Here is a 12410-nt window from a genome sequence, read left to right as displayed (position 1 = left end):
TAATAGTTTGATGCTAATTTCAAAACAATTGAAACCACACCACAGCTTTCTTTACAAATATATCTAAACAGAGTGGATAACCAAAGACACATTCAAAATGTCATCACACCCCTCTCCTCACTTTACCTGTTCATTTTCCTCACTTAGTTTCAATGTAAGACCGAGAATAACAGTTAGAAAATCAATAAAGCTGCTGAGTCACCTGGGGCTTGAAGAATTTTTCACAAAACCAATTATTTCCCAAATAAACTTTATTTTGAAAAGAATACCACAACAGAGTTGCTGAAATTTAAATATAACATATCTTAGCAGTATTACTGAGGCAAATTATATACAAGTGGAGTCACAGTTCATGTCTGATTATTCTTACGAATGAAAAGTAGTGCAAAGATGCTGCTACACTAAACAGGCAGATAATGTAAAAACAACCATAACCTATTTATATGCTGTCATTTCATGCTTGTATCTAAATATTTAGGTGGGAATTGATCCAAATTCATACAAGATAAATAATATGCTCCCTGAATAACCAAAATTCTTTTTCCTTTCCTCCTCCACCATAGATAGCATCATCAGTAATGTTTATACAATATAGCACGGGATGACAAGCCACTTTCTTTCCCTCAATAATACAGTACAAAGCTTTCTGTATTGTGGTTTGTAAGTCCTTCAAGTTGAGGAAAACAGCAGTGACAACTTAAGAGTTTTCTAAATATAGGTGATTTCATCAGAGAAAGGTGTTATTTATGTTCTTCCCAAGAACTTCCTGTTTTAGTGATGAAAATGTCCATATATAATCAGTGAAAGTAGTCCATACATGATGTAGTAATTGTTCATAAGTACCAGAGGTAAACACGAATGAAACGACTAAGACACATGCCTGGACCCTCTCGCCCCTAGGGTTTTTGAGGCAATTCAGTGCTCACCCTAAGATTATTCAATTAGACCAGAGACATTTCTGGATCATGGGATTTGAAAAGCACCACATACAGCCAGTTAACTATCTTCAAAGGATAAGGATCCAAGGACAAAAAACAGAGTTGACTACTAGGAGAGCAAACTGAAGACAGAATCCTTTTCAATACCAGAGGGCAGTAGAAAGATACTTAACTTGGGGATTGAAATCTGGGTCTACAAGTTAGTTATTGATTGACCTTGGGCACACCAATCAATCTCTCTGAATGACAACTTCCTCATTTATAAAATAGGTACAGTAAGATCTCTTTTTTTCATAGGCTTAGTGAGAATCAGACAATGATGCACTTGAGATCACTTTGTAAACTTACTCTTCTTAGCAAATGAGGTTTGGGTATTTTTAAAAAGTATTAGGGAAGAATTCCAATTTAAGATAAAGTTATAAAATAATTAACTTTTGACTCGTGATAGACCTCTATTCAAAGGTAGCCACTGTGAACTAATGTGAACTACACAACATTGTAAAGCAACTATACTCAATAAAAATTAAAAAAAAATAGTAGCTACTGTGGGTCTGCCTCATTTTTTTTTTTTTTGATGAGGCAGAAATAGGAAATTTTTTATTGTATCATTAATTTCTCTTATAAGACAATGTTACTGTAGTATAACACATTAGTTATAGACATTTATCGATTAAAGAATGAGGAAGGGCAATCTGCTAGCCTTAAAAAGTAAACAGTGACTCATTCCAACTCTTCACCTCCTTTGCAATATTTTGACACATTTTATTATAAAGAAATAAACACATAAATAATTTGTTCTGTTAATCATGGTAGGTGATTCATTGCTAGTTATGTAGCTTAAATCCCAGGCAGAATATTTCAAAGTAAACATTTATAAATTATGAATTTTGTTACTCACTTCAGCATTGCACATCTCCTCAGTAAAGCAGTAACTTAAAAGTAGAGCTCAACAACCATTTTCCTGTTTTCCTTAAGCAGAGACTCAAAAGCAGTAACAGGCACACTGTTTCATTACAACATGAAAATAATAAGCCTTGGGTTATTGCTAAAGGCTTTTCAAATATCAGCATCTAACTTCGAGATGAGGGAAAAAGAAATAGAGGGTGCTGATCTGTGCTGTAACCTGTTCTTATGTGGGGCACGCTCCTGGTTGCAATATTTTAAAACTACATGTATGTAAGTAAAACATACAGCTTCACATGTGAAAGTTAAAAATGGTCCAGAAGTCTTCTCTTCAAAAACAGATCACCTTTTTCTTCCCAATAACTTACCAGAAATAAATGTACTTAGAAGCCCTAAGGGGTTCTTCAAATAATATTCAGAAAAATATATAAAAATAAAAAAAAACAAAGCATGAACAGAACATAGTTAACAAATAAGACTTTCTTTCAGGATGATTACCCTTGCTCTTAAGGATGGATGCCATGTAAAATGGGAGACGTGTGTCTATAATTCATCATGTTTATATGTAAATTCTCTGGCAGATATAAATCCATCTTTGTCTTCATCTTCTTTATCAAAAATATCCTCTACCAAAACATCATGATGACTTTCATTCACCACTGCACCATGCTTTTCAAACTCCTTCTTTAAATACACTTTAACCTACAAAATAATGTGTCACATTAATAATTCAGATTCATAAGACACCCACATTGAGCTAATCAATATTATAGACTAGATGGGTAGTGCATTTAATTATATATAACAACTACTAAACAGCTACATATGATAGTAAAAGAGTTATAAAGAACTTTTCCCCTGAAAAGCTGTTTCTTTAGTGCTGTGGGCTTCCCAGGCGGCTCAGTGGTAAAGAATCCACCTTCAATGCAGGAGACTCACGTTCTATCCCTGGGTCGGGAAGATCACCTGGAGAAGGAAAGGGCAACCCACTCCAGTATTCTTGTCTGGGAAATCCCATGGACAAGGAGGCTGGCAGACTACAGTCCATGGGATCACAAAAGAGTTGGATGCAAGTAAACAAGAACAAATAGTGCTATGGCAGACACTGAATACTGCCCGGAGGCAAACATAAGGATTATAGCTGCTCTGGACCTCGGTGTGATCATGCCACTTGACCTTTCGATCTCAGAGATTAAAGCAAAATCCAGACTGATGAGTATTTAGACTAAAAATTTCCATTTTTACACAGATATTTGAATATATAAACAAAATATTACCTCCAATTACCTACTAGATTCACCATAATGCAGTTCAACTGTATTTTCATTTTTAATCATATCCCTATTATTCCTCTGTTAGATAAGCATTTCAAACCTTCTCTCCTCCCCCTACCACCAATATGCAAACATAACGTGCACATTTATTTTTAAGATTAAGGGGATGTAATGCAGTTGAAAAAAGCGGGAGAGGCGGTGATAATAGATGGGCTAAGGTAGAACCGGTCTCCAGGGTATATTATGTGAATAAAGTGAGATGCCAAACAGTATGCGTAGTATGCTGCTTTTTGTGTAAGCAAGGGGGAAAGAAAACTATATATTCATGTTTGCTAGTATTTGGATAAAGAAATACCTAGAAGAATACATTTGAAACTAATAAAACTGGATAGGAAGGGGAAGGTCACATGGTAGAAGAGGATATAGGTGGGAGAATGACTTCTTAATAAATCTTTTTATATTGAATTGATTTCCTTGAACCATGTGAATGTGTTGTTTATTCAGGATTTTTTAAATGAAAGGGAATTCAAATTTATCTTGGACAGAAAAAAGTTCATGACTGACAAACACTCTGAGGTGTTATAAATTTAGTAGCTGTGGATCATGACCCTGTGGTTTATAACAACATATCTTATTCAAGACTCAATCATTTCCTGGTCATTGGAATGAAATGGATGAAAGCATAAAAAGGGACTTGATTTCTGACCAGCCAAGCCATAATGGAGAATGGGGGGAATGACTCAGTTGTGTCCAATCCTTTGAGATTCCATGGACTATACTATACATACAGTCCATGGAATTCTCCAGGCCAGAATACTGGAGTGGGTAGTCTTTCCCTTCCCCAGGGGATATTCCCAACACAAGGATCGAATCCAGGTCTCCCACATTGAAGGCGGATTCTTTACCAGATGAGCCACAAGGGAAGCCCAAGAATACTGGAGTGGGTAGCCTATCCCTTCTCCAGCGGATCTTCCCAATCCAGGAATTGAACGAGGGTCTCCTGCATTGCAGGTGGATTCTTTACCAACGAGCTGTCAGGGAAGCCCATAATGGAGAATATGAGTAGACAAAAAATTTAAGGATACAGATCTTTCTCCATTTCTTTCCCCACAGAAGCCAGACTAAGACATGTATGTGTAGCAATGGCTGCAAAAGCCTAAATAAATTATATAGAGAAGTCCTCTTCCTTTCCTCTTTCTCAACACCAGGACCTTGAGGGAGCTGGGAAAGGTCTGTCTGCTTCTATGAAAAATCAAGACTGGGATCTCCTATCCTGAGCAAAACTGAGCATGTGATCTCCTTGCTGCTGCTAACTGCTAGACAATCACTATACAACTCCATTTAACAACCAGTGATATTATGCAGGACATCTATGTTTCTTACACAGTAACTCCAAAACAGTAATTTGTCTTGGTAAAACAGATCTTCAAAAACTCTGGGCAAGGGGGAAGAAAGGAAGAAGGGAAGGGATACTTAGGGAGTTTGGGAGGATCTGCTACAAACTGCTATATTTACAATGGATAACCAACAAGGACCTACTATATAGCACATAAAACTCTGCTCAATGTTATGTGGCAGCCTGGATGGGAGGGGAGTTTGGGGGAGTATGGATATTTGTATATGTATGGCTGAGTCCCTTTGCTATTTACCTGACTGTTAATCGGCTACACCACAATACAAAAAAAAAAGTTTAAAAAAAAAAGGGCAAGAGCAAGATACAGTGAATCCTACTGCATTAAGGAGAAAAAAAGCAAAAGAATGGGAAGTCTCAATATACTTTTCTCCAATACAATGATTTCCTATGGAAAAAAAAAAGGCAATTTTCAAAGCATCAGTGTTTAAGAAAACTTATAAATAACATTTTACACAATAAAATAAATTTTATTTAAAAATATATTTCTTAAAAAGTGAGTTAAAAGGAAGGAAGGAAAAAAGAAGGGAAGAAGGGAGGAAAAAGGGAAGAGAGAGAGAGAGAAAGGGAAGGTCACCTCATTTTTAGAGAGTTTCCAGTCATCATTAAGATCCATTTCTTGGAATGACTCATGGGATCTTGGTCCATTTCGAATCTCCAGGAGATCAATGTTGAATATCAGTGTACTTTCCGGGGGAATTTTACCTGACACGTAGAGAGGGTGGGGGTTAAGTTTTATTAAAAAGATCACAAAGTTTAGATGATAGAAAATTTGCAGTAATTAACAAAATACTATTTTAACTGAATTAAATGAAGAACATTTCTCAGACTGTCACATATAGAGAAATTATTTATAGTTTATTCAAACAAATAGAATAAAGATAGAACAATCCAAATTATTAGATCCAAAAGAGAGTGTTTTGACCTCGCAATTAAAGATTGTTTTGTACACACACATACACACACACACACACACACACAGATGCCTCATGGTCTGAACATTAAATTTCAAATATAATTACAAGAGTACATATTATATGTCAAGAATGACTTAATAGGCTTTCATTCAGAGTTAATTATAATAGAAGTGATTTACTAACTTTTGGGTCAGAAACTCCTGGCCTAGAGACACATCCAGCATGGCCATCCCCACCAGTGGGAGGCAGCATATAACAAGGTGCGCTCACCCTGGGACAAAACACATCTGCCTTTCTCTAAGTCTCGGTTTTCTCATCTGGAAGCAAATTCAACACATGTTGAGGAAATTCCATGGGAGGGGGAGACGTTAAAACAAATTGCTGAGAAGGGAGATAAAAAATCTTTTAAAGTGAAAGGAGCTTTGTTAGAGTCCCAGGGACCTTAAAAAAAAAACTAAACAAACAAAACCAAAAACTTCTGGGAAACTGACATTATTTTTTTCCAATTTGTTTTCTTATAAGTATAATTAACATACAGGTCTGGGTAAAGATTACAAATATTTCTTAGTGCCCCACTCCCTCATCCCACATATTCCCGTGAAAGAGCATTTGTAAGCATCCAAACAACAAAACTTACACTGTGTGCTGAAGCTTACCATTCCAGATCTAGGCAGAGGGCATGCACTAGAGGTCATGGAGAAAACTGGTATCTTTCCAAAAGGAGGCATGCAAACATGGTACTAAAAAACTACAAAATTCGTGTTTAAGTACATGTTAGCAGGATTAGTTTCATGGGACTCTGTTTGAAGGAAATGACTCAAATTCAGATCTCCACTTGTTACAAAGTAAAATCAAATTAAATGGAGTATGGAGAAAGAGACATGGACTAATACCATTTAGTATTTATATTAATATACTAATATCACTTATATAGACAGAAATGGAGTAATACCATTTAATATTTATATAAATATTAAAGGTGAAACAATAAAGATACAGAAAAGTGAAAGAATATATTAGAAGTCAGATACTTGACTTTATCCTCTAAAAGGATCATTATTAAAATAAGAATTGAATTTTGTTAGTAAATCCTGTTCTTTGCAGAAGATTTACATAAATATTAAAAGGAGAAATGTTAAAGATACAGGAAAGTGAAAGTCTATGTTGAACATCAGAGAAACATTTTTAAGATACTTGATTTTATTCTCCAAAAGGATGACTATTAAAACAAGAATTGAATTTTGTAATAAATCCTGTTCAGTGCAGAAGATTTGAATAGCAAGGTCCATTTTAGAATATGTAATACTTCATATATGGCACCTATGTTCTTCTTAGGAAACTGGGGTAGGAAACCATAGTCCCCGCCTTATAAACAGTTAAGCTTGGAGGCTATGAAGTCTGTATTTTTACTACATCAGAGTGGTTTTATGTCTAGTTCTAATGACTTCTTAAACTTTTTGCCTTCATTATGTAGAGAATGTGGAAGAGATAGAACCAAAAATAAAAATAACTCCCAGAACCACTGTCCATTATCAACATTCTATTTCCTTGTGATTTGCTTTGTATGTGTATATATTTTTTCCTAATACTTACTATCATACTATATATATCTTTTTCTAATTTTATATATAACATTATAGCATACATATTTTAGATATAATTTTTTTAAATGTTTAAAATACTATTTTATTTTAAATATTTATTTAGTTTTATTTGGCTGTGCCAGGTCTTAGTTGCAGCACGCAGGATGTTTGATCTTTTTTGTGGCATACAGGATTTTTAGTTGCAGTGTGTGGGATCTAGTTCCCTGACCAGGGATCAAACCTGGGCCCGCTACATTGAGAGTGTTGGAGTCTTAGCCATTGGACTACCAGGGAAGCCCTGAAATGCCATTTTAAAATAACTGGGTCATATTTTATTTAGCTACACCTCTGTTATTATACACTTAAGTTGATTTCAGTCTTTTAGCTATTAAAAATAACATAGTGATGGACATTCTGTTTATAAATCTTTCCCCAATACCAGATTATTCCCTTAGGTTAGATTCTAATGAAGGAATTATAGGATGCATGCATATAAACATCTTTAGGCTTCTTATAAGTAGCCCTGTGGTAAACTGCATGGTCTCCCACCTAAACAACAGGTTTTATTGGCTGCCCTAGAATACTAGCACAAAGGCTCCCTGGACCAACTAGCCCAGTTGCTTCTGCTTTATTAAACTCATTTCATGTCATTCCATTATTTATTTAAATAAATCATAAAACAATTTTAAAACAAAGATGAAAAGAACTTCCAATAAAAGCTCTGTCATGGGAGATGTCAGTTGTGACTCATACACAGCTCACATCTAAAACTGCATTTAATGCCTTAATAATCTGTATTTCAAATGTTCAACTCATCAAAACAGTTATATTGAGTAGTCTTTCTTTTTGCATTATTAAAACAAATCAGTAAGTTTCAATTGGGGAGGATAAAAAAGTCCGGGAGACAATGGTGATGCTGGCACAACAATGTGAATGTACTTAATTCCACTAAACTATATACTTCAAAATGGTAAACATTATGTTATATATATAATACTACCATTTTAATAAAACCCACCATATTGGTGAGCAATAGTAAACAAAGTTGAGATTACAGAACATTTTTTCATTGATAGTTCAGTTGACCATTTATATATTATGATTAATTGGCCACTTCAAATGATAATCAAGACATAATTATATTTTCCTAAGATATACAAGTCCTGAATTTACTTCTTGAAAAAAAATACACAGTAGTTACTACCTTCTATGCCTAATCCAGAGAAGAATTATAATGCTGTAGGACAAATGTAGAATTGTTATTACCTTTTCCTTCTTTTCCATAGCCCAAGGCAGGAGGAATGGTGAGCTTTCTCTTCTCTCCTACACACATTCCCTTCAAGCCCTGGTCCCAACCTTTGAGAGCCTCCAGGATGCCCAGGGTGAACCAAATGGGCTGACCATTGTTATGTTTGTGACTACAACAGAAAGAAAACACATTTGGACTCTTTAGTAACTTTATCATTGCTCCTGCTCATGCTCAGTCGCTAAGTTGTGTCTGACTTTTTGCGATGTCATGGACTATAGCCCACCAGGCTCCTGTGTCCACAGGACTCTCTAGGCAAGAATGCTGGAGTGGGTTGCCACTTCCTTCTCCAGGGGATCTTTCCAATCCAGGGATGGAACCCATGTCTCCTGTGTCTCCTGCACTGGCAGGCAAATTCTTTTACCACTGTGCCACCTGGGAAGCCTTGTTGTATACCAAGTATTATCTAAATGCTTTGCTTCTTTTAAGTCTAACAGTGATCATATGAGATAAGTACTATTATTACACCATTGTACAGTGGAGGAAACTGAGGTTAAGTGTCACTATCTGACCAAAGTTCAAAGTTCAAACTTTGTATTCCAAAGTTCAAAGTCTTAATCACACAGTGATGCTTTCCCTGGGAGACCACTAGGGTGCAGAGAGGGATAAAATAATGGAATATGGATGAGTTTGGGAAGGAGGATGAGAGGCTAAGAATACTCACATGGACAATGGAGAGTCAAGAGCACAGCATCTTATATCCTCTCTAAAACCTTTCCTGATGTACAGCCTGCTGATGGTTCTGACAAGTGCAAGAGGCTGCTCTTCAGCCCTGAATCCCCATTCAGACCCTGGTCTAATTCTCTCCCTAGGTGTTTATTGTGGGGCTATGCAAGGCAGTCTGGAAGAGTGGCACCTCAAAGACTGGAGAAGAAGTGAATGTTCAAGATATCCTGGCTCATGAGAGGCCAGCCTAAGAAAGCCAACCTGATGGGCTACTGGAGGGCCTTCTGGGCTGAGTAGTATCTAACCCAGTTAACTCATTCAGTGCAATAAGGGGGCTTCTCTGGTGGCTCAGATGGTAAAGAATCTGCCTGCAAAGAGGGAGGCAACCCACTCCAGTATTCTTGCCTAGAGAATTCGATGGACAGAGAAGCCTGGCAGGCTACAATCCATGGGACCCCAAAGAGTTGGACATGACTGAGAGACTAACGTCACTTCAGTGCAATAAGGGAACTGGCCTATTCTCTTGTAGGTGAGAACTGGAAGTTATTCTACTAAGCTTCCCAAGTACCATGGTTACTAAATGTAGGTAAAGGCCCTCACTGCTTTTCTTGAATTTGGCCCATGATCAAAGTAGCAAAATGGCAACTGTAGAACATAGAGGAAAGCTAGAACAGAATAAAGAAAGAAGAAAGAATCCAGTACCCAGTGCTGTTACAGTTTTGGGACGTTTACTGTCATGCTAAAGGATTTAGGCCATTTACCACATAAGTTATGGTTCTTGAAATGATGAACGTACTTTATAAACCGATCATTTGGTGGTACTTTCATTATAATACTCAGAGTTAGCAGGTTTTGACCATTTACATGGAGGCTGCATGACAATACTCCCCTGATCAGAAACTAGAACTTCAGTAGCAAAGTGTTAAATAATGTCAAGTGGTTTACACTGAAGTCCACACAGGCTTTTGGTTCTGAGACTTGAAAGGCTGGACCTAAAATAGATCAGACTAAAATAAAAATGTAATTGAAAGTTTCAAACGCAAATCATAATATTGTTTAATGTCCAACGTGGCACTGGCCTCATTGATAAAAAAAGATAGGGCTATTGAGAATTCAGTGGCAGGCTACCATCTTGGAACTTTTTTCAAGGACTAACAAGAGTTCAGAGAAGAGTGCCACTGACTTCAGAACGTCATGACAGACCAGATCGGAATGCCCAGTAAAGGCAGTTTATCAGAAAACAAGGTCTAGGAAGGGCCATGAAACTTTGCTGCTTTAATTCATGTCATTCTCTCTACCTGGGATGTCCCCCCTTCCTCATTCTCCACCAGAAAACCTCCATCCATCTTTCAAGACCCATCTCAGTTATGATCTCTGGGAAGTCGCTCTCTTTCCCCACCTTTAGAGCATGATTAATTCTAGAGTCCATTACGCTTTGTGAGCACTTCGAACATTCTGTCCTTTACGTCATGAGTTATTTGTCTTCCTTCCCCTCTATAGACAGTGTCCTGCTAGAGAAGAGCCCACTCTTAGTCATCTTTGTATCCCTAGGGCCTGACTTGTGGTCGCTCAGTAAGGATTTGATTGATGGATAGATGAATGAATGGTTGAAACTGGAAAGAAGTCAGATATTTAAATTTTCTCTAGTATCAAACAAAAGGGCTAACATAAAGAAATGTTCAGTAAATACGTTTGGAATGGAATCAGAGATTCAATGCCTAATTGGAAATCACTATACTTTTAAAAGACTTCCATTTTGCAATTTCTTTCTTTATGAAGCAGAAATAATGATAGTGTAACCACCTGAAAATCCTTCACTGTAGGTATTGGATTAATCTTCCATAACCAGACCCACACACGTCAATGTAGTCTGATTTCTAGAAAGAAATAATGAAATGAATTATGGTCCTGTGCCTTGACCAAAGTATCATCTATCAGGACAGAATTTAAGTAAGTCAATGAACTAACATTAAAATATCCTATATCAAGCAAATAAATGATAGTATATTCTGCTCATGAAGTTGCTCTGAAAAGTTTCACCTACATCAAAGTTATTTTCCCTCAGGATCAAAGTTTGAGAAATGAGAATTCCTTTAAGTCTTTTCTACTTATTGCCTAATTATACACCTAGATATTTCTACAGTATTTCAGAAATTCTAGTTCTAATTTTTATAATTAAAAAAATTACTGCTTTATCCTGAGCACATGTTTCCAATAAGATCTTCAAAGGCCTTGTTATATAAGATTGGCTTTCAACAACTTCCTTTCCCCATAGAAAGAAATTAGATATTTCAGTTTTTTTAAAGAGAGAAAGTTGGTACGCGCCACTATCCCTGCCCAAGAGCTGGCATATGTGGGTTGGGTTCTTTTACTATTTTACCCGAAGGGTATAATTACTTACGTGGAGTGAAATAAAGAGCCGTCCTTTTCTAAGTAGCCTTCATAGTGGACCAACATCAAATCCCCTCCTTTGGTCTTGCGATGGCAGATGAACGGCTTCTGGAGAACTTCAATCTTCACTTCTGGTTCTGGGATGAGAGCCCCACTCAAGCAAGTTACTAACAGTGTCAGGACTGCATTCCACAAGAAAAGCCTCATGTTGCCAGGGCAGGAAAGAAGTTGCTACAAAAACAGAAAGGGCCCCCGACCTCATAGAGTTAAGAAAGTAGTTGAAGACTTAAAGACAACAGCCTCTGGCAAGTCATGACTCCCCTCCTTCCTAGCAGACGTGGCACATTCACCACCGACAACTTTCCCACGCTTTGCGAACTCACCTCTAAAGAGTTAAGCCCAACCCCTGCCCTGACTGGCTCTTACAACGCTGGCTCCTGGAAAGACGGCCTCCCATTGGCTTGTGATTCTGTCCCTCAGGAGTCTCTCAAGCCAATGGTGTCACAATATTGCAATTTGCAGTTCCGCTGAGGGGAGGTAGCGCAGAAGCAAACCACCCGGAGTGGTCCTGAAGGCCCCGGGATTACAGAATTTCACAATTTAGGAACTGGAGAGAGGGGTGGGGAGCAAAGCTAACCGAAAACTTCAGACAGATTCAGAGATGTAAAGAATCCGTAGGGGTGTGAAGTCCTGGGTCCAGGGGAAATGGCACAGGTCTCAGGAAAGGCTCCTTTCGTCTCACGGTTGGTGAGAGAGCCTGCCCCCTTCCCCCCAACACCCCCCAAGCACACCAAAAAGTATGGTAAGGGGGCTTCCCAGGTGGAGCAGTGGTAAAGAATCTGCCTGCCAGTGGTGGAGACGCTGGAGACTCGGGTTCCTAGTTGGTTCCCAATTCCTAGTTGGGAAAGATCCCCTGGAGTAGGAAATGGCAACCCACTCCAGTATTCTTGCCTGGAAAATTCCATGAACAGAGGAGCCTGGTGGGCTACAGTTCATGGAATCGCAGAGACTCAGGCGACTG

The 12410-nt window shown here is 37.7% G+C and overlaps 1 protein-coding gene across 1 annotated transcript; it reads right to left on the bottom strand.

Moving 5' to 3' along the window:
• Positions 1–233: 233 nt before the first annotated feature.
• FKBP14 (FKBP prolyl isomerase 14) lies at positions 234–11784 on the bottom strand. Its single transcript, XM_006055663.4, has 4 exons — positions 11400–11784; positions 8293–8444; positions 5104–5231; positions 234–2543 (listed from the first exon to the last, which is right to left on the bottom strand). Exons 1-4 carry the CDS (start codon positions 11594–11596, stop codon positions 2385–2387), a joined length of 636 nt encoding a protein of 211 aa, XP_006055725.1. The 5' UTR covers positions 11597–11784; the 3' UTR covers positions 234–2384.
• Between the last annotated feature and the right edge of the window lie 626 nt (positions 11785–12410).

Source organism: Bubalus bubalis, chromosome 8 (assembly GCF_019923935.1).
Source record: "Bubalus bubalis isolate 160015118507 breed Murrah chromosome 8, NDDB_SH_1, whole genome shotgun sequence".
Classification (NCBI taxonomy): Eukaryota; Metazoa; Chordata; class Mammalia; order Artiodactyla; family Bovidae; genus Bubalus; species Bubalus bubalis.
Note: the sequence above shows the minus strand (reverse complement) of the source record. Positions and strands in the feature narration are given on the sequence as shown.

Bases quoted from the DNA above. Each gene is read 5' to 3' on its own strand.
- FKBP14 (XM_006055663.4), bottom strand. From the start codon at position 11,596: ATGAGGCTTTTCTTGTGGAATGCAGTCCTGACACTGTTAGTAACTTGC. The intron at 8,445-11,399 runs GTAAGTAATTAT...TTTCTGTTGTAG, and splicing joins GGCTCTTTATTTCACTCCAC to TCACAAACATAACAATGGTC. The intron at 2,544-5,103 runs GTGACCTTCCCT...ATTATTTTGTAG, and splicing joins GGAAACTCTCTAAAAATGAG to GTTAAAGTGTATTTAAAGAA.